The sequence below is a fragment of the Rhinopithecus bieti genome, unplaced genomic scaffold, assembly GCF_001698545.2.
Source record: "Rhinopithecus bieti isolate Rb0 unplaced genomic scaffold, ASM169854v2 scaffold_19871, whole genome shotgun sequence".
NCBI lineage: Eukaryota > Metazoa > Chordata > Mammalia > Primates > Cercopithecidae > Rhinopithecus > Rhinopithecus bieti.
In genome coordinates, this window is record NW_016809547.1 from 2,807 (window position 1) to 25,897 (window position 23,091).

Consider the following 23,091-nt stretch of genomic DNA (forward strand, 5'->3'; position numbering starts at 1 on the left):
GTCTAGAAGGGTTCTTTCAATGCTATCTTCTAGAATCTTTATAGTTTCAGGTCTTGGGTTTAAGTCCTTAATCCGTCTTCAGTTGATTTTTGTATAAGGTGAGAGATGAGGATCCAGCTTCATTCTCCTAATTGTGGCTAGCCAATTATTCCAGCGCCATTTGTTGAAAAGGGTGTCCTTTTCCCACTTTTTGTTTTTGTTTGCTTTCTTAATGACCATTTGGCTGTATTTGGGTTTTTCTGGGTTCTCTATTCTGTTCCACTGGTCTATATGCCTATTTTTATACCAGTACCACGCTGTTTTGGTGACTGGCCTTATAGTATAGTTTGAAATCAGGTAGCATGATGCTTCCAGATTTGTTCTTTTTGCTTCATACTGGGACTTTTGATCTCCAGGTGATGATGTCCATGAGGGATATTTGGAGTTAGTTTTGACTACAAGTGCTGAGATTGAAAGAAATCATGTTCTTGCCCTGACGGTGTTTGCACTATGTCTGGAGAATTTGGGTTTCCTTCTGTCTTCCCTGGAATTCTTTCCTGATTCTTCAACATTTTTTTTTTTTTTTAATTCTCTATGGGAAATCATGGAGGCTTTTAATTGTAGTACTTTTGGGGTAATACTGTAGGGGAAGCCTTCAGGTAAAAGAGAAGTGAGAAATTATGGCTTTGCCATTGAATCACTGTGTACCCTTGGGTAGGTCACTTGTCTTTCTGAAACTCAATTTACTCATTTGTAAATTTGGGATAATATCTTTCTTACTAACCTAAGAAGACCGTTGGGCAGAGCACATACAATAACGGATTTGGAAGGGATTGTGATGACACAGCTAATAGCTGTTTGTCAGCTTGTTTCCTCTCCTCCTCTGGCCTGGGCTTCTTCATCAGGAAATGAGTCTGTAACGGAGGGCTGCTTGCACTTTTTGTAATCTTACAAACTCTAATATAACAAGCAGAGGCATTACCTCATTGCGGCCAACCATACCTGCTGTCTAACAGCAATTACTCAAAACTAGTTTCACTTCTCCCCCTGTTGCCTTTCAATCCCTCATCACATCTTTCTCTCATTCCTCCCATTCTCAACCACAAAGCCTAATTCCCAGGGGCCCAGCTCAGGGCACTTTCTTCCCAAGCCCTAACATTCCAGAGTAAGCACCTGCAATTTACGATCTCTGCTCCCTTCCTGCACAAAACACATAGCACAAAATACATATGTATCAAGAGGGGAATTGTGGTTGAGTAAAAAAAGAGCAGTATATTAAGAATCAAATAACTGGGCTCTGATCTGGCCAGTGTACCTCACTAGCCCTTCACCCTTGAGTAAATAACTTCCTCTCCATATTCCCATCTGTAAAGTGATGGAGAGGGGGTAGTTTAACATTGCGTGGTAGAAAAGTACTGGCCTAGGCATCCGCAGATCAGGTTTCTGGTTCTGATGTTGCTGCTTGCTAACTTACTCTGTGACTTGAAGAAAATCACTTCCTCCTTTACTGGGCCAAATTCTCCCATATGTAAAACAAGAAGGTTGGATTAAATGATTCATTAAGTTCCCTACCCATCTGGAAATTGAATGATTCTATGAAATGGCTTTCACTAAACAAAAGTGAATTGAACTGCCTGCTCTGTGTCAGGCACTGTTTGACGATGGTTGTGAAAGGGCTCATGACTGAGACCCTGAGACACTTAGTACCTCTGCTGCTTGTTCCTGTCAGTGTCTAAAATTGGGAATGTGGCAATGACCCTATACAGCCAGTTCCTGTACTTCCCCTGCTTTGGGTCCCCCAACCTCCTTCCCCGTCCTCTACACCACCACATATAACTTTAAGCAATGGTGGTGAATCATGGAGAAGTTTTTGAAACATATTCCACCATCTGCCTGCTGGAGACATTCACAGTCCTGTCATCAAGCTGCAGTGTGGTCTCTAACCGGCCCAGTAGAGAAACAGGCCAGAAAGCAATGGCAGATTAATGGAGCTGGGAGGAAAGTTGTTGATTTTTGACAGAGGGGTCTGTGAAAACCATTTGTGAGCTGAGCTGAGGAACTAGATCTGGAAAGACTCTCAGCGTCTTGATTATAAGATTACTTGTTCCAGAAAGGACCTTGAAAGGTCCTTACAGCTATATGTTCCTGCTGCAAGGTAGGGAGTGCCTGATCCTGATCTATTTCAGAATTTTGAGAAGCTTTTTGGATTATATCCAGCAAAGGACGAGGAAGCTTTTCTTAATAGCCAGTCCAGAGTTAACCTCTCCTGGTTGGAAACTTGCCTCCCATTTCGATTGTAGAAAAGTGACTGATCAGCACTCTCTCAGTGACAAGCACAGGGTATGAGACTAGACACTCCTTATTTTATTCTATCCGTTTTAACCTGGCTGATGCATCCCAGTTGAAAAGCCCACACTAACACACTGCTGGACATCTTACCAAAGTCAAATGGGAACAACCTGGAACTCCATGGCGAGGTGTCTTTCTCTCTTACCCCTTATAGTAGGGGCAGGTCCTGCTAAGTTGTCTTCCTTCTCCTTCACTCACTGAAAACAACTTTGTTCCTGATCCTCTTCAGATATTGCCTTCTTCCAAGCTACCAGGCCAGGAAGTCCATTCAGCTGGAAGCTGGGACAGCAGCCTTGTTTTCATTTAGTCTCCTTTCCTGCTACTTGTTTCATGATGTATGTCAAGAGTTAAAAGCTGTCTGATCCGGCTGTATTTGAGTTGGCAGAGCAGACCCTAATTCAGTTATCTGGTTCCTCCATTGCAGCCTAAAGACCATAGAACTCTAAATCAGGCAGAAGGAAGGGAAGGTGGGAAAAGTACTGAAAAGCAAAATCCCACAGGGATCCAAACGGTCCTCGAGAGAATAATCTTATCCAGAAGCAATGAACAAGTGGCACATAATTGAGCCCCAGGACTGGCCAACCAGATGAAAAATAGGCCAGTGGAGCCTACATGGTAACTTACTGCATTTGGTGCTGTGATCCAACTCATCTCCCCATCCCTGCAGAGAAACCTGTGACCATGAGGAGCAGCCTGACCATGGTGGGAACCCTCTGGGCCTTCCTGTCCCTTGTTACTGCTGTGACCAGTTCTACCAGTTACTTCCTACCTTACTGGCTCTTTGGATCCCAGCTGGGGAAGCCAGTGTCATTCAGTACATTCCGGAGGTGCAACTACCCTGTGCGGGGAGAGGGACACAGTCTGATCATGGTGGAAGAATGTGGGCGCTATGCCAGCTTCAATGCCATCCCAAGCCTCGCCTGGCAGATGTGCACGGTGGTGACAGGTGCCGGCTGTGCTCTGCTACTCCTGGTGGCACTAGCTGCTGTCCTGGGTTGCTGCATGGAGGAGCTCATCTCCAGAATGATGGGACGTTGCATGGGAGCAGCGCAATTTGTTGGAGGTAAGACTGTGCTTCTAGGATTGAGTGGGTTGGGTAGCTTTGGGGCAGGGAGGAGTGGGGAGTGTAGCCTTATGGGGAAACCCATTCTCATCCCCTTCAGTTTGTCCAACTCTAAGGCTACGAATGAAGTCTTCTTTAAAATATTTAGTCTAGGAATTCCCAAACTGCAATCAATATCAGAGTTTTATTCACAGTAAATTTGGCTAGTAGGCAAAGTTGATCTCTGTTGTTTACCCTCTATTTTTGTTACCTTCATCTGCCTGCAGGTAGCCCATTTAAAAACATTATCTATTAATATATCTGCCTTCCAGAGGCAGCAACATACACTCTAGTATTACTGCTCCAATATAAACTTAATCTCTAGTAGTCCTGCTCTCTGGTAGTTATGTCAGAGAACAGTGATCTGATAAACACATACACACAGGTGCAAATTACTAACAGTTCTCATCAAAGAAATACACCTCTAATAGTGAAATGCTAGGTACGAGACAAACTGTAGATGACTACTTATTTGGAACACATCTAAAGCTAGACTTATCTGGCAACTATTAGCAGTCTACCCAGATTTCTTGTGACCTTGACCCACCTTACTTGTTCTTCCCCTCATTCAGGCTCTGACTTTAGTGAAGGGAACCTGAGATACTGGCAATGTGTGGACTGGCTAGAAAAAAGCAAAATGCAAAAATGGAAGACTTCAGAAAGACAATGAGAGCTGTACAATTTGAACATCTAAGAAGAAAAAACAAATTTAGAAAGACAGGAAAATATATATGTGAATATTTGAGTATTTTGCAAAACCTAGATTAGGCACTGGGAAAAAGTGCTGGTAGAATCTACTGCTGAAGTTTGCTGTTACAGAGTTTTAGAATTATTATCCAATTCATTATCATTATTATCGCCATTAGCATGACAGTGTGGGTCACTAGAGCCAGGAAACTTGGATTTCACTTCTGTTTTTTTCACCAAGTTGCTGTGTGACCATGGTGGGAAAATGACATGACCTTTCCTATGCTTCACTTCCTTTGAATTTGTCCCCTGGTGATATAGTCCAGATCTGATCTTTCTTTCTTCTGCCCAATGACTGCATTCAGGTGGCCTTGGAGTGAGATGGCAGTGATGAGCTAAGACAGTGGTTCTCAATGGGGACTACTTTTGCACGCCCCTCCCCCGGAAGACATTTGGTAATGTCTGGAGGCATTTTAAACTGTCACAGCTTGGGGAGGGTTCTACTGACATCCAGTGGGTGAAGGTGAGGGATGCTGATGAACGTCTACAATGCACAAGACGAAGACAACACTCCCCTACAACCACAAAGAGGTATCCAGCCAAAATGTTAATAGTTCCAAGTTTGGGAAACCCTGGGCTAGGCTACTATGGTTTCCTGGCCTGATTATGAAAAGCATCAGACTCTTTTTGTAATACCAATTAAGGTGATGCTTTCTGGTTTCCTCTTTTCTCAGACTTTAAAAGTTTTAAATCTGAATTACCATTCTAGCCTCCTTCATTTCTGATTTTCCCACCGTTTAGCCACTAATGGGTTTTAGCCACATTGGAATGTATAATTAGGTTAGTTTCTTCCCTTTGAAAACTGTAATACTACACCAGTTGCTAAGGCTGATCTAAGCCAATTATCTTAGCTGGCTTTGGAAGCTCCATGGGTATTACAAATAGGTCTTAGGCTTACCTTTCACTTTTATTTTTAAACATGCTATAATTAACTCAGCACTGCTATGAACACATTATTTCAGGAAGTGACACTTGGCTGATAGGGCAGAGGGGTCATCCTTGCAATTCGTATTCATAGCCCTGGAGCCCAGTTCTGTGCCTGGCACAAAGCAGATGTTCAGTAACTGTAGAAAGAATGAATGCATGGCTAAGGCAATATCTAGCATATGTTGGGATAAACTGAATGTGTGACAGCTGGATTAGTTCACATCCTTTCCTCTTTTTCCAGGCTTCCATGCAGGGATGTTAGCACCCTGAGCTCTCATCTCTTCTGACAAAAGAGTGACAGTTTAGTTTCACTTGTATTTCTAAGAGTTTCCAGCAGAGTGAGGAGGGGCTGACTGTCAAGAATCAGAAAGCCTAGCAACAGCCTCCATCCAATTCCACACATTAAAGCAGCTCCCATACCCCCAGCTTGCTTCCTCTTTTGGGCTCAACTGAGACTTTCACAAAGCATTCATAATTCTCCATATGATGCATTTCAGTTGATTTCACCTACTAGGTATAGAAACTCAAATGAAATTGTTGATGGGGGATGTGGGAAGGTAGTGGAGATTTGGATATTCACAGCTTGGGCGGGACAGAACTTTGAGTGGCAGGTATCACATAGAGGAAATAAAAACATGAGCATCATTTTAGTTTCACATGATTCTGCCGTTCTATATCCACGTGAGTCTTGCTCATAGGAACATAGTCACAATGTTCACATGTAGATGAGGGTCTTTAAAGCTCAAGAAGAAAATGCCGTTTGGCAGTAGTCCTACAAATCTTCAAGACCCTGGGTGTGCTACCAGGTTTATCCCTGGGCAGGGAATTGATATTGGGACAGATCGCTAGACATCCACAGCTTCCCCATCTGTAACACCAGTCAATTAAGAACCATTCCTGCCTCCTTTCTAGAGACTGGTGGCTGTCCAGGTTATATCAGATGTGAAAGAATGGTGAGGGTTGCTTGGATGAACTTACTAGAAGCCCCTTGGCATATGACTGTGACCTAAGGATCTTTGGACATCTTCGGCCTGACCCTCTGAGACAGGCTTTGCCAGTGGAAGGAAACCAAAGCTGGGCAGCATTTTGGGCCCAATGGATAAAAGACAGTAGAGAAAGAGTTTGGGAGATTAAGTTCAAACTTGTGTAGCTGAGGGGAATTGATTTTGTTGCTTCAGGCCTGGCTGCTTCTCAACAGCTAGTGCATTAACTGAAATACATTGGAGGAGGAGTCAATTTCTGTCAGGTCTGGTTTCTCTCTGCCAGACCCCAAACCACTGAAGAGATGGAGTATCCATTAAGAACTACCCCTTCCCCCACCTGACTCTTGTTCCCCCATTTGGCGGCTGCCCACAGAGATGAGTTGTGGGAAGTGGGAGAGACAGGAAGAAATAAAGAGCTGCTGGCCTGACTCATACTCAGCAAGGTGACCTGATGGGGCCCATGGGTCCCATTTGCTCCACCTGTAGCTGATCCATCTGGACAAGCCTCGGGTCCAGAGAGCCTTCCACTGGGACCTCCATGCCCTGCTCCAATCAATGAAGGAAACACCTGGCCAGGAGATTATTTCAACACTGGGGATGCTGAGATTTCCAAACAGCTGACTCCCAGGCCCTGAGAACATGGCCATTATTCACATTCCCCTGTGTATACATATGCAAGATGCTTATGAGATTCTCTATCTTCAGTGAGAGCTAAACAAAGAACAAATAGGTGAGTAGTAAATATAAGGAACTTCTTGGCAGGAAAACAATGTAAGATCTTGGATCAGGTTACTCATGGGAGGCCAAAAATCTTTCTTGACCAAGGAGTGTATCAGAATCACGTGGGGTGCTTAAAAAATGTGAGCTTCCCAACTCTCTGGTCTTGTTTCCCATTACACAACAACAGGTGTAAGGCTGCACATTTAGTGAAATCTCCCCAGTGACTTTGATGTGTATGTGTGTTCCCTTTCCCCAGCCCAAGGGAAGATCACTACGCTGGACATTATTTTTTGTTGTTAAGAGAACAGCATTCAACACACCAGTGCTTTTCACCGTGTAAGGTCCTAACATTACATGCTTCAAACTGAATAAAAGTTGCCGTTGGAGGCATATCACTGAGAACTTGATTTCAGGAAGAGTTCCATGCTTCTAAAAATCATTATCATCTCTGGAAACCATTTTTCTTCTGGAAAGTCTTTCAAAGTTTCACCAGATATCATTTTATTTATCCTTACCACGCTGCGAAAGGACTATGAAAGTGATTTTCTGTTTGGGAAGTGGTATTCAGGGAAGTTAACCCACTAGCAAAGACTTATGTAGCAAATTGGAGCAGAGCTGAGAATATGGTCCAGGACTCCTGACTCTCAATCCTGTGCTTCATACACTGATGCTCTTGATTTTTTTTCTTTTCTCTGTTGGAAAAGAAATGCTATCACAGTGTTTTCCAGAGTGGTCCATGAACCACTTGGATTAAGAATTACCTGGGGTGCTTGTTATTACAGATTCCTTAGTCCTACAGACTGCACCAGGGCCTGCTAATGTGCATAATATACAACCTCTCATGCTCATATGTTTTTGAAAATATATTATAAAATATTTCAGATGTACTCACTACTCTGTGTAAGAAATGGAATATTAGCAATATAGCTGAAGCCTCCTTTATACCCTGATCACATTCCCTTGTCCCCACTGAAAAGGTAACAACTGTCTGGGAGTTGTTACTTACCATTCACTATCGTGATTCCAGGACACACTAAAATTTGAGAAACTCTGCTCAGCCTTGTTTAGGGTGTTGCTTCTTTCTGGAATTCCCTTTTCTTCTATCCCTCCCTGTAAATATCTACCTATCTCTGAAAGGCCAGGTCCAAGGCAGCCCTTCTGTGAAGCCTTCCCTGATCTACTTTTGACATCTTTAGCAGGTATGAACTATCCTGTAACTCCAAGAGGAATATGGGGTAGAATGAATGGGGGAGGTAAGTGAAGGAACTCCCTAGGAAGGGAAAGCTGAGATATAGTTGAAAGTCAGGTTTGTAAATTTTCCTCTGGTTTGTGTTTGAGTCAAAATTGTTATAATAACAAATTAACCCATACTAGGCTTCTGCTCAGGGCAGTAATTCCAAGCTACCCAATAATTATGTTTGGAAAGCAGGATTGGCAGCTATGCAAAGATAAGAGAATTGAGAACGAGAGCAGGAAGTTTAACAAATGCCCACCCAACAGTTACACTTGTGAATAGTGGAGGGGTGTGCAACGGGGGTTGGTAATACCCAACGAGGAGGTTATCCCTGCCAGAAGACAAAGATTAGGCATCTACCTATTTGATAATGTGTAGTTGGGAGAGGATTATATAGCAGCTGGGATATGGGTAACTAGTAATTCTGGGAACAGGGGAAAGTTGAGAGCAGCTGTGGTGTGGCTGGAGGGAGGGTTCCAAGTTCTGTATCAGATTTTGCACTATGTATTGGTGTCCCGGTTTCCACAAGGGCTGAAGCTGAATAAAATAACTCCAGCCCTCTTCTTGGTCAGCTCAGTAAATTCAAACCATGGCAACTATGTCAGGGAGAACATTTTTTTGATAGGGGATTCTTAGGGAGGGGAGCAGTTGAGGAAGGGAAATAAAATGGCAGCCTATTGGACACCTGCCCACGTGTAGTAGGGGAGTAGACAGTAACACACTCTAAAGGCTTTCTTTTCCTTCCTAGAAGCACGTGAGATTAGAAAAGTTCCCAGCTAAGCATATGCATTGAAACAGACTTCTTCAAGGGGCATATGTGGTTGGAGCGGAAGTCAAACTGGGAGTTAGTAAAGACACAGAAGAGAAGTGAGAGCCAGGGCTGCAGCTCATATGTGGCAGGGCTGGGATTTAAACAAGTTTTCTCTGCCACCAGAGCTTCTGCTCTTAACATTTTAGTGGTGTTTTCTTAAGTGTTGGTACCAGGACAAGATACCTCCACATTACAGGGTGCTTTTAAAATGCATATTCCTGGGCTGCAGTTACTGAATCAAATACCTGGGGCTGAAGTTCAAAAATCCACATTTTAAATGAACCTCCATTCTTTCAGAAGGTGGCAGGTACTGACACTTGTGAATGACTTCCCTGTTGCTACCTGAAGCACATCTTCACAACTCCAAATTAATGAGAACTGCTGGAGACAAATATAATTGAGAATGAATTACTCAGTGAATCCATTTTTATTTTTAATGTGTTCCCAGGGGCATCTTTCTCCAGCTATGATAAAATGCAATGGAATCAGCTGTCAGTTACAAGTCAAATATCTTCATGAAGTATGTTTACAACCTAATGTGCTCACCTTTCTAAAAGGCAGGATGGAGGGCTGAGGAAGATGGCAGGGGTGGGAGGGCAAGTTGGGCAGAGCATGGAGCTACATGCACTAGAGCTGAACAAATGCTTTGCAGAGATTCCTGTTCTTTCAGCAGGTACCTCTGCAAAATTGCAAGATAACTCCAACCAGGCAGCTTTTGAATCAAGCCCTGTTCAGGTTTGGACTTTTTAGCTGTTTGTTATGAGGTTAAAGGGTTGAAGAGGTGAAGAAGAAATTACCATGGAGAACACAGGTAGAAACTGGGAGAGGAGCCACAGGGAGAGTCAGCTGCATAAGAATAATAAATTTTTCTTGAGCACTTTCTATGTATGAGGCACTTTATGTATATTAATCTCATTAATTCTTGGAACAGCTCCATAAAATACAGTCAGCCCTCCATATCTGCAGGTTCTGCATCCACAGATTCAACCAACCATGACTCAAAAATATTTTTAAAAATCCAATAAGAATACAACTATTTACATACCATTTACGTTGCATTAGGTATTATAAGTAATCTAGAGATGATTTAAAACATACAAGAAGATGTGCTAGGTTATATGCACACTACATCATTTTATATAAGGGATTTGAGCATTCGCAGGTTTTGGTATCTGCAGGGATCCTGGAACCAATCCCCTGTGAATACCAAGGGACAAGTGTATTATTATTACTCCCATTTTACAGATGAGGTGAATGAAGCACAGAGAAATTAAGTAACTTGCCTAAACTCACACAGCTTCCAAGTGACAGGGCTGGAATTTGAATTCAGGTCTAGTTCTGCAGTCTGACTACAGAACCCATTGTTTTAAGCCACCATGTTGTGCTGTCACTCTCCATCTAATGCCTAGAAAATTCCTAGTGCCTGCTAGAAATATTGTTGCCAAGAGGTAATCATCCCTGGACACATGTCTCTAGAAGGACAGAGCCTTTAAGGGTTGATGATCTCTTTGATCAGTGAAAAAAGGCATTGCTAGTTACTGCTATGTGACCTTGGGTAAATCATTTTCCCTTTCTGTGTTTCAGCATTCACATCTGTAACAAGGAGGGATTAGGGTAGGTTATGTCCAAAAGCCTTTTCCTTTCTAAGTTTTTTTTTTTTTTTTTTTTTTTTTAATGGTGTCAGGTGTCTGGGATGATTTCCCAGCCATGACATTGGAGTCCCTTCAGAAGGGACTCTCCAATGTGGGCAAAGGAAACTGTCTGTTATATAGCCTGTGCATACTCTGAAACAGATGCATTTATTGAGTACTTATTATCTACCATGTACCAAGGACACAGAATTGAAGGTAAGTATGTCTCCCTCCTTCAAGGAATACACACCCTAGTGAGGGAGGCAGATGATAAACTTTTGTAAAGAGTATATATTACAGACTATTTTAGTCACAGGAATAAGCACTGGGTGCTATGGGAACAGAAAGAAGGAGCATGTAATTTAGCCTGGGGGTTGGGGATGGCGAAGGAAGACTTCCTGGAGAAGGAAATCCTTGACCTGAGCTCCTCAGTATAGTAAGATCTGAGGGGCAGGGGTCTGAAGAAGATGGAAGGTTCCCTCTACTGTGCCAAGAAAGGCACTTGGCCAGCTCTAGTTTCCGCTTGAGAAGGCAGAGTTCGTGCCAGTCCCAGGGATCTGAATGTGAAGGTTAGAAAATAGAGCTGGTGTTCTTTTATAAACTTGTGTTCTTTTCTTCCTAGTCTGTGTGGGAAAACTCAGTCTTTATTAAATTTTCCCTCAAAGGGTATATACTGGCAGCAGGAAAAGGCTTAGGTTTCATTTCTACTTTTGTCCTTAACCCAGTGTGCATACTCTGGACGACCTCTTCATATCCTAGGATTTCAGTTTATCTGTGGAAAAAACAGGGGGTGTTGTTGTTTTACCACTGGATGAATTCCAGGGCCTAGAAAGGTCTTTGAGTGACCAGTTTCACTTCCTGTGATACCACGAGACAGATAAGAATGTGTTCTAATTTTAAGCATTCCACTGAAGAGAATTTCTAACCTTAATTGGTCATTGTTTTAGTTTCTAAAACCATTCTCACTGTCAGTAAATTCTCCATATTATTTAAATCCTTCTTGCTATTTCTTAAGGTCCTTCTCTTCTTCTGCGGCCTCAATGAGTACTGAGAAAAGCTAGTTGCCATGGCGCAGCCAAGCTTGGAGGCTACTTTGAGATCTTCCTAAAGGATTCATCTGAAGGCAATATGAGTTCCTTAGAGTATATATGGCTTCTTCCTCAGTGAGAAAAGAGAAGTGAAGATGAAGCTGGCAGTCCCTGGAGCAGCCTGCTTTTCATTGTCCAGTTGAGCCCCCGAGCTCTGGAACCTATAAATATGCTATTCATACACCATTAATCAAGCAACTGCTTTGTGACAGTTGTGTGATATGTTACTTTCTGCATCCACATTCATGGCAGGTGTCCCTCCCATGATCATTAGTGTGGCACCCAAATATGGTGTGATTGTAATTAGACTCTTGGTTGCAAGTAGCAGAAACTCACTTGAGTTTCCTCAGTGAAAAAGGAATTTATTAAAACATAAGGAAAGTAGAAATGGAAAGCCATCAGGAAGGCCTGGCTTCTCTTTTTTCTAGCGGTTTCATTGACAGTATGGAGTTTTTCTCATGGTATGTCTGCTTCATGTCACTATTCTCCTCTATTCTCTCCCTCTACCAATCAGTTTGCTCAGCTTATCCAGAATTGATACCTACTCATAACTTTGAATTGAACTTGGCTTTAGCTTGACACAGACTTGATTCTACCTTCTGGTGTTGTGGCGGTGTTTTCAACTTCTGCATTATCTGTTAACTAGCTCAGCATCTTTATGATTTTTTTCTCTCCATTTTTAAACAGACTAGTCAAGTGCAGTAGTGAGAAGGGGAAAGAGTAGAACAATAAGTTCAATGTATAACTGACTGTGAATAATCGAGACAACTCACTACCTTCAGACCAGTCATCTTTATGTTTCTCAATTAAAAATTCCAGAAACAAGAATCTAACCCAGGTCACCTCTTCATGCCAGGCTACAATGTCACCCATCACTGACCAGCCAATGAATTTGTTTTAGTTGTCAGATGCCAATGCTTGATAAAATACTCTGTGACTAGAGGCAGGGTAAAAGCCACAGGATATAAAATGTGAAAACGTATGCAGCAAGAAAAAGTTGTGAGCAACACAGTTGCCCTTAGAAGGCAGTGTTGGCAAGCAGATCCAGATTTGTATCTGTGGTTGGAAGAATAAGATTATCACTAAGGTACAACAGAATTTCCCTGTAATGACTAATGACTAAATGACCTAAATAAAAGGGTCATACCCTTTTATTTAGGGTAAGGGTTCATGGTGGAAGGCATATGGAAACCAAAGAAGGAAGGACTGCTTGGTATAAAGCTGGAAAGATTTGTCAGGGGAGGAGTGTGGTTCCCTGCTCATCAGTCCAGCAGTTGACTCCAAGTTACAGAAATCATTACATGTTTTCAGCTAGTAGGGACTTACCTGATGTTTAGAAACAGCTGGATTTTGGAAAAGAGTAGCAACCTTTACATTGTTATTCTCTGTGTATCAGACCAAAGCAAAAGAAGTTGGAAAAGCCAACCTGGGCTTGTAAGTCATTGACAAAAGTATTTTGACTGTAAAAAGTATATTGGGTTGTCTCAGTTTTCAACATTTTTTAAATTTATGAGTTGTCCCCTCTGTTACCTATTACACCCCACTACCTGTGGCATGGCCAAAAAAAAATCCTGTTTAGTTGGAACTCTCATAGAAATTTAGGGTAAAGGGGGAAGTGTAAGCTCAATTGAGGAGGCAGAATTTGCGCTGAGCTAATCTAAAGGGCATGTTGGGGTGACAGAAGACGTTATATTTTTTCTACCTGTGTGTATGCTTTCTTTCTAGGGCTGCTGATAAGCTCAGGCTGTGCCTTATACCCTTTAGGATGGAATAGCCCGGAGATAATGCAAACATGTGGGAATGTCTCCAATCAATTTCAGTTAGGTAAGGTGGCCTGGGCAGATGGCAGTGATGGTTCATGGGAAATCTGTTTTCCAAAGCTCTTTACCACTTGGAGGGGACTCTGTTAGTGGTACTTGCCTGAATCTCTCTCAATGTGTTAGCTTATGGGAAGTGGTGGCTTAACTCAGAAGAGTTAGCTGTAAATTCTCCTTCTTTAACTGTCTCTCCATACCATTTATGCACTTTTACCCAGAGACCTATGACCTGTTAGGGCAACCTTATCTTCAGAAGGATTTAAAATGCTTGGAGACTAACAATCTGCCATCTTCTGAATAAATCTTAGTTCCTACTAGTGTTTCCTTCTAGGCACCATTTTCCAAAAGTAAATCAACAGTATCGCTTGTCAGTCTCCACTGAAGATGTAACACAACGTTATTTAGTTTACCTGACGCATGAGGAACCTATATAAATATTCAAAATTGTTTCTAACGGCAAGAGTTGTTAAATATTAGAGTAGGTGACAGAAGTAGCCCTGAATCATTCTCTGGTTGCCAATTTTCATTGAGAATGTCTTAGGTTCACTATTGTGAGTTGGTAATAGATTAGATTCTAATTGGAAGATTTCAAAATACTCCCCACCTATCATGATGAAAGAGAGTAGGAGAGGGAATGTCTAGGTTTCCTTGGGTATTCTCAATTGTACAGAACGATTTGGGAATAACAAGGCCATCCAACCACGTATAGCTTGTGCTCCAATACTTCCCTTTCTCTCTGTTGCCTCAGATTGTTTTTTGAGTCTTGCTTGACTCATTTTTGAGAACGTTTTTCACTATGCAAACATAACACGAGGGAAAGTGTAACTAGTGTGGACACTCTAATGTCCAGTGTTCTTCACTCAGGGCAAGGCTGACTGGTAAATATAATATTTCTGACATAAAGGAATGAATAAATTCTTGGGGCAGGTGCTGAAGAAAGGGAAGCAAGCTACTAGTCCTGCTAGCTGAGGTAAAAGCTAAAGATTGAGCACATTTTTCCTAGTTGGTTGTGGAGACTGATTCTACTTTTTGAAAATGACAGTTTTGTTGATATATAATTCACATACTATAAAATGTACCCATTTAATGGGTATAATTAGTGGGTTTTAGTATAGTCACAATGTTGTCTAACCATCACCACTATCCAATTCCAGAACTTTTTTTTTTTTTTTTTTTTTTTTTTTTTTGCGATGGAGCCTCCCTCTGTCACCCAGGCTGGAGTGCAGTGGTCCGATCTCAGGTCACTACAACATCTGCCTCCCAGGTTCCAGCGATTCTCCTGACTCAGCCTCCCGAGTGACTGGGACTACAGGCTCACGCCAGTATGCCCAACTAATTTTTGTATTTTTAGTAGAGACAGGGTGTGCAGCGGGGGTTTCCGCCATGGCTCAAACTGCTGACCTCAGGTGATCCTCCCACCTTTGCTCCCCAAATTACTGGGATTACAGAAATGAGCCACCGCACCCTGCCCCAGAACATTTTTATCAGCCCAAAAAGAAACCTCTTATCCATTAGCAGTCAGTGTCTATTTCCCTTTGCTCCCAGCTGCTGTAACCACTGTCAATATGGATTTACCTATTTTGGATATTTTATGTAAATGGAATCACATAATATGTGTTTTTTTGTGTCTGGCTTTTTCACTGAGCGAGAAGTTTTCAAGATGTATACATGTTGTAGCATGTGTCAGTACTTTATTTCTTTTCATGTCTGAATAATATTCCATGGTATAAATGTAACACATTTTATTTCTCCATTTATCATTTGATGAACATTTGACTTGTTTCTACTTTTTGGCTATTATTATATAATGTTTCTATAAATATTTGTGTACGCATTTTTGTGTGGACATATTTTCATTTCTTTTGGGTATATATCTCAAAATTGCTGAGTCACATATTAACTCTATGTTTAAGCCTTTTGAGGAACTGCCAGGCTTTCCAAAATGACTGCATCATTTTACATTCCCACCAACAATGTACAATGGTTTCAATTTTCTCAACATCTTCCTCAATACTTATTTTCCACTTTTTTGTTATAGCTGTCCTAGTGGGAGTAAAGTGCTCTCTTATTGTGGTTTTGATTTGCATTCTCCTGATGGCTGATGATTTCAAATATCTTTTCATGTACTTATTGGCTGTTTTTACATCTCCTTTGGAGAACTGTGCATTCAAAACATTTACTTGTTTTTTTTTTTTTTTTTTTTTTCCTTTTCTTTCTTTTTTTTTTTTTGAGATGGAGTAACACTTTGTCACCCAGGCTGGAGTGCAGTGGTGCGATCTCTGCTCACTGCCACCTCCGCCTCCCAGGAGGAACTTTATTAGGTTGAAGAAGTTCCCTTCTATTCCTAGTTTGCTGATTGTGTTCATAATGAAAGGGTGTTGGAGTTAATCAGATGCCTTTTCTTCATTTACTGAGATAATCATGCAATTTTTGTCTTTTATCCTTTCAATATGGTGCATTTCATTGATTGATTTTCATATGTTAAACCAACCTTGCATTTCTTGGATAAATCACAGTTGGTCATGATGTATAATTTATTCTATACCTTGCTGGATTTAGTTTTCTACCATTTTATTAAGGGTTTTTGCATGTATATTTTTTAGGGATATTGACCTTATATTTCTTTTCTTGTGATGTGTTTATTGACTTTTGGTATTAAGGTAATATTGGCTTTACAGAATGAATTGCTATGATTCTACTTTGATTAAGGTAAAGTGCCGAAGTAAAAAGTTGGATATGTGATTTGCATGGAGATTACCAACTTTGTTTTCTGCCCTAATCACCACCTAAGGACCTAGTTCATAAATGGGTAGTTCTAGGCTGAGTGTAGTGGCTCATGCTTGTAATCCCAGCACTTTTGGAAGCTGAGGTGGGTAGATCACTTGAGCCCAGGAGTTCAAGACCAGCCTGAGAAACATGGTGAAACCCTCTCTTCACAAAAAGTAAAAATAATTAGCTGGGCATGGTAATGTTCACCTATAGTCCCAGCTACTTGGGAAGGGAGATACACAGAGCCAAAAAAGAAAAGACACGGTCCCTACCAAAGGAATAAGCTTTTTACCCTGACATGGTTCAGAGAAATGAAGAAGGTAGGGAGGAGAATAGAGGCAGGCATTATCAATCCATCAGAGTAAGTAAAAAGGATTTACCACTCTAATACTCTGATAGGTTTTCTGCAGCCTCCTATATGAAGAAATCACATTCATGTCTTCAACCTATCTTTTCTTAGGTTTTCATTCAAGTTATCCTAAACCATCCACACTATTTTTCAGTCCTAATTTGAATGATCAAAGATACAATTTATATTAAGACACTGATCTTGATGTCTGCATTGGATTAAAGATAGCCACAAATTTCTTGACAGTCTTCCCATAGAGAAGCTGGGTCTATCTCCAATTCCTATTCCCCAAATCTTAAGTGACTTATAGCTGCTTTAAGTTAATCTAATTAAATCTAATTAGAGCATTAGACTTCATATTCTAGTCAGCTTCATTATAGAAGATAAATAGAGTATGACAGAAGTGACATCAAGCTTATTCTAGGCCTATGGTCTAAAGAACTTGCAGTTTCCATCTTGGTTTCTTGGAGCTCTGAGTCATCATGTAGAAAGTTTGACTATCCTGGAGAGACCACATGGGATTTCCAAGAGTTACTTAAAGACAGAAAAGTTCAGCTAGTACAGCCATTCCTGCCAAGGCACTAGACATGTGAGTGAAGTTGTTCTGAACCCTCCATACCGGTTAACTGAATATCACTGAATGACATCAGTTAATACCATTTAAAGTAAAAGAATTGCCCACCTGAGCTCTGAACAAATTGTGATCCACAGAACCATGAGATATAATAAAATGGTTGTTTTTAAGCTGCTATGCTCTGAGGTAGTCCGTCATACAACAATAGATAACCAGAAAAATGCCAAACTATAAGTATATTTCAGAATGTGATTTTAAATAAAAATAATTCATGTATGTGACAAAATAAAACAATACATATATAAAGGTTTAAAACTTAAAATCAGTCTTTTTTCTGACCTCAATCCCATTCCCCAAAGTGACCATTACGTTCCTTTTATATTCTCCAGAATTTTTAATAAATACAACATATTTTTTTCAACTGGGATCATATTATCTAGCTCTCTATCTAGCTAGCTAGCTACACTGTTCTGCACCTTGGATTTTTCACTTATTCATGTCTCTTGAAAAACTATCAATGTTTATAGATCTTCCTTCTATATTTTAGGTATGCCATATTTTTCCATTGTAGGGATAACATGCTCTGTGAGGGCATAGATTTTTGTCTGTATTGTTTATTGCTATCTCCCCAGTGCCTGCTTAAAGAGTACCAAATAGTACTGAATATTTGTTGAATGATTGAATCATGATTATTAACCACTTCTTTGTGCACATTTAGGTTGCTTCCAGTTTTTGGCTTTTCCAAAACATATTTCAGGGAACAACTTTATGTATATGTCTTAGCATACTAGTGTATCTGTAGGACAGATTCTTAGGAGTGGAATGATTGGGTTAATGGTTATTTTAAATTTTCAGAAGTCACTGGTGAATTAAATGTTCTCCAAAGAGACTGCGCTACGTTATTCTCCAACCCACAGTGTGAGTTTGCCTGATGTCCCATAGCCTCCTCGATTTTGTGGATTGTCAATATTTCAGTTTCTTCCACTCTGGTATCTTCTTTTAATCTTCATTTCAATAATTATGAAAAGGATTAAATAACATTTCATTTTTATTGCTCATTTCAAATAATATATTCAACTCCAGCAACTTTAAAATGTAACAGTGTCTATTTACAATTACAATTCTTTAAAAATCCTTAACTTTTATCCATTTATATTTAAGTCTACTTTGATTTCAGGACCCTGATAGAATGTTCCTGATATTTGCCTTGGTGTATTTTAGCTTGGAGTCAAAGCCCTTTTCTAGCAGCTCATCTCCACTCCCAGGCAGGCTTGCCATCGAAGACCTTTCATGCTGCTCTCTTGGAGAGAACAGTTTTTAGCATATGCCGGTCTTCCTTCAAGCAAGGAAAAGAAATAGAAAGGGAGGGGCAGAGAATGGAGACCCACTATTATCCTTTCCCATTCACTTGTTCATAACTCTTTTTCTTTTCTGTGATAGGATGAGGAGAATAAAGAATGGATTTAACAATAAGTTTTGAGCATTTACTATATCCAATACATTATTTTACTTAAACATTGATGACAGGCAGAGAGGGAATAACTGAAGGAGCAAAATTCTTGGCAAGGTGGTTATTAAGTTACCCCAGGGCACAGAGCTTGTAACTGGCAGAACCAGGATTTAAAACCAGGCTTGGGAGTCTCCATTGCCCTAGCTCTCAACCATTACTTAGGTGCTGTGATCATTATGTAACAATAATTGCTATCATTCATTGAATGCTTGCATAGGCATCATATTAATTACATTTTATAATTATTATGCAATACTTCAAATATTTTAAGAGATATGAAGTAATACCATGAACATCCATGTACGTATCACTGATTAAGTAGCTACTTAAAGTTATGTAGCTTGCCTAAGTTCACTCACTCAGCTGGTAGAGTGGCAGAGCTGGAATTTGAATTCCAGCTTAGAAAATAAAACCTTACCAATATGTTTGAATCTCTGTGTATCCTGCCCCAATTACATCTCTGTGCCTCTTCAACAGAAGTAACTACAATCTTGAATTTGGAAGTCTTAAAAATGTTGTATGTACCATTATAGTGGTTGTGCTGTGAACATTAAATTCATTACCATCTTGGTTTCTTAAAACAATTCTGTGAGGTTGATTTCATCTACTGATATTATCCTGAGAGGAAGAATAAGACTCTCATATCCCTGCACTGAGAGCACAAAGCCCTTGGTGCCAGTTTTAATGAGGCAGCTCCCTCCTTTATGCTACTTGGCATATTTAGCTATGTGTGGCATACAGAATCATAGAATGTCCAAGCAAAATAGATCTTAGCTATCATTTGGGTTTGGTTTGTTCTTTATTATCCTTTGTCTTCAATGTCACCACCTCAAAGTCCCCCACCATCATACTTTTCTATCACAGCATCATTTTGGTGTCTTTTGTAGCACTAATCACAATCTATAATTATTAGATTTGCCTATTTGATTACCTGTGTTCCTTATTAGAATGTAAGCTTCATGTTGGCAGAGACCTTGTGTGTCCTTTTTCACATTCAATGGAGGCTTATTGAGCAAATAAATCTAATCCCACCTCCTCAATATAAAGACAAGAATCCTGAGACCTGGAAAAGGACTTGCCAAGATCACACACCTTAGGTTTTCTGACTTGCAGGCAGGCACTGTACTATGAGGGAAGGAACTTCGATGGTTATAAAAATGGTAGATGTCCTCATGGTGTCTGATTAGTGTTGATAAAGGATATGAAGGAAGAGACAGGGTTTGGTGAGAGAATTCTAGAGGGGCATCTGACTTCAATTAGAGGAGGATTAGGGAAGTCCTCTTCAAGAAGGTAAGATTTAAGAAGAAACCCGAAGGGTGGGTAGGCTTAACCAAGTGAACTACATGAAGAAGAGAGTTCCACACAAAGAGGTAGAATGCTATAAAGGCTCTAACGTGGGAAAGCACATGTTGTATTTGGGTGCTACTCTAAGGCCACTTTTGCTGAATCAGAAGAGTGAGAGTAATGGGAAGAGTAATAGATGATCTCAGAGACATAGGCATTAGTCAGAATTTAAAGGACTTTGTATTTTATCCTAACTGCAATGAGAGACCATTGCAGGGCTTGAAGAAGAAAAGAGATAGGATACGATTTCTATTCTAGGAAGTTTCCTCTGGCAGTGTTATAGAGAATGGCTATGGGGATGGTGACGAGAGTGGAAGCAGGAGACCAGTCAGGAGGCTGAGCCATAGTCTAGGCAAAGACATGAGCATAGCAAAGGTGACTGTGGAGCTGGGGAAAGTAGGCTGTTTCAAAATATATTTTAAAGGTGTAATCAATTGTACAGGTGGTAGATTTGATATGGGTATGGAAGAGATGTCTGGAAATGGGGAAGACTAGAGGAGAAGCAACTGTGACTAGGATTGGGAAAAGAGAAGAAAACTCAGTTTTAGATAGGTTTTGGAGATACTTGTGTGAGAAATCCAAGTGGAGATGTCAAGCAAGCAGTCTGGAGCTCAGTGAGGTATCTGACCTTGAGTTTAGAAACTGGGAGTTCTTAGTACGTAAATGATGTTTAAAGTACTGGGAAAGAGGATTAATACTAACAGTGGTTATCACCTAGTGAATGTGACCTATGTGCCAGACAATGTTCCAAGTGTTTTATATGTATCATCTCATTTAATCTTCACAGCAACCAAGTGAAATAGGTGCTGTCATTATCTTCATCTTATCATGAGGATGAGAAGTTTACAGAAAGGTAAAGAGACTTACCCGGGATGAATTTAGCTAGGGAGAAAGAGTTGAGTGAGAAGAGGAGAGAGCCCAGTCTTAGTAATGGGAAATTCTTCATATGCAAAGATTGGGCAATCATAGCGAACTCCTATATGGCACTCACTATATATCAAGAGCTCATTACATCTTTGCCACAATCTATAAGGAAGATATGATTAGCCTCATTTACCGAATGGGAAATGGAGGTTAAGAGAGGTTAAGTAACTTGCCTAAGGTCATTCAGCTGTGGAGTGGCAGACAGAAGTCCGATCTAAGCAACACCATCTAACAGAAGTTTCTGCAATGATGGAAATGCTCTCTGTGTTGCTGTCTAACGTGTTGCTAGTCACATGTTGTTGAACAATTATAATATGGCTAATGGGACTGAGGGACTGAATTATTACTTTTAATTTTATTAAATAAATGTCTAATTTTATTAATTAATCTAATGTAATTTTAGTAAGTGTAATAGACACAATGTGACTAGTGGCTACCATATTGCACAGCATGACTTGAGAGAGTCTGTGCTTTTAGTTGCTTCTCTGTACAGAAACTTACTAAGGAGACTCCGAGGAGTAGCCAGAGAAACATAAAAAAGAAAATAAAAGTGTGGGGTCACAGCAGCCAAGAGAAAAAGAGTATGTCAAAAAAGAAGGTGTAATCAACTATGTTTAATACTGCTGCATTAAACTCGATGAGGACAGAGAAGTGACCATTGGTGTCAGTCAGACAAAGGTGATCTAGAAGAGAAGTTTTGGAGTTACGGATACTGGCAGTATTGTGAGACGAGGGAAATGAAGCCAATGTGTGTAGATAGTTCTTTCAAGCAATTTTGCTAAGAAGGAGAGCAGAGAAAGTAAGCAGCAGCTGGAGGAGAATGCGGGATGAAGAAAGGCCTTTTCTAAGATGACCAAATGCTTGGATGCTGATGGGAATGATCCTGTAGTGGAGAGAGAATGATGCAAAAAAGCAAAGTCTCTGAGAAACTGAGGGTGCAATGAGTAGGAATACTTTTTTATTGTATTATAAAGAAATCTAAGTAAGAGCCCTGAACAGAGATTTCAAGTGATTTCTTGATATACTTATTTCAACTTCGACGAGATTTTCAAAATCCTCTTAAATCTACCACACTACTAGAGAATTCTTTCATATTCAATGGCATATAGACAGGGGACACCCAAATAGGTCCCACTGAAAACTTAGAGACGCTATATACTTCTTTTTTTTCTTCACAAAAAACTAGATGTTTATTTGTTCCACACATGAAAAAAGGGATGTGAGAAGTCATGTTCAGCAACATAAAAGGTCTCCCTGATTACTCTGCACAATGAGAATAAAAGGATTCATGAATACACATATTATGACAAAATTTCAGAACATAAAGGATAAACAGAATATCTTAAAAACTCGTAGAGAAGAAAAAAGTTATAAAAGACAAAATACATATAAAAATCAAAATCCTTCTGGCAGAATATATTTTATCAAAGTCAATGGATGCTAGATGAAAGAGGTACAATGCTTTTAAAATTTTATACCCAGAAAAACTGTCATTCAAGTAAAATAAAATAATGAAGATTTTCAACATGGAAGGCCATATAACATTTATTTCTCATGCATTTTTCATAAGGGAATATTGGAAGATACATTACAGTCAAAAGAGAGAATAAATCCCAAAAGAGGAAGGCAAGTAATCCAAGAAACCATAACTACAAGTCTGCAAATCTTTGAAGAATGCATGAATGACTCCTCTGTAACATATTAGAAGGCAATTGTTCCCAATTGGAGGAGGCTTATGGCCTTCAGTGAAAAGGTTGATAAGAAAAAGGGAGACTTGAAGAAGGAGAAATTCTGACTGAAAGGTTAGGATAATTTGTGAATAGGAAAATGTCAGATGACAGATAAAAAGAATATTAGAAATGCCCTGATAAACAAACATGCAATAAACATATATAAGAAAGTCATGGTCCAAATATAAAGCAAATGAAAAAGAAGTATACTTTAAAACAATTGGGAGCTAAAGTAAGAATATATTTTAATTTTAAATATGGGTTCATTTATATTAAATTTGCTCAAGAAAATAACACTGTACATGTAACAAGTGAGAAGCATCTTAGTAGAGAACTTGGTCCCTTATTGAACAATATTTACTACTTCCTATTATTGAAAGCACTATTTATTGGTAATAGAGTCAATCTATTGTCAAGGTATGGGAGATTACGTTGTGATTGTAAGATAAAAATAATATGTTTCAACTTATACCTTCTATACCTAACACAGAGTCCATAATAAA

The 23,091-nt window shown here is 40.1% G+C and overlaps 1 protein-coding gene across 1 annotated transcript in view; it reads left to right on the forward strand.

Annotated features, from left to right (window-relative positions):
- The first annotated feature begins 2,867 nt into the window (after positions 1-2,867).
- Positions 2,868-23,091, forward strand: part of LHFPL1 (LHFPL tetraspan subfamily member 1) — a 37,818-nt gene continuing 17,594 nt past the window's right edge. Inside the window, exons 1-2 of the mRNA XM_017889716.1 lie at positions 2,868-3,391; positions 13,297-13,395. Of these exons, the coding sequence (XP_017745205.1) occupies positions 2,941-3,391; positions 13,297-13,395 (550 nt within the window). The 5' untranslated portion in view covers positions 2,868-2,940. The remainder of the gene's footprint in view (positions 3,392-13,296; positions 13,396-23,091) is intronic.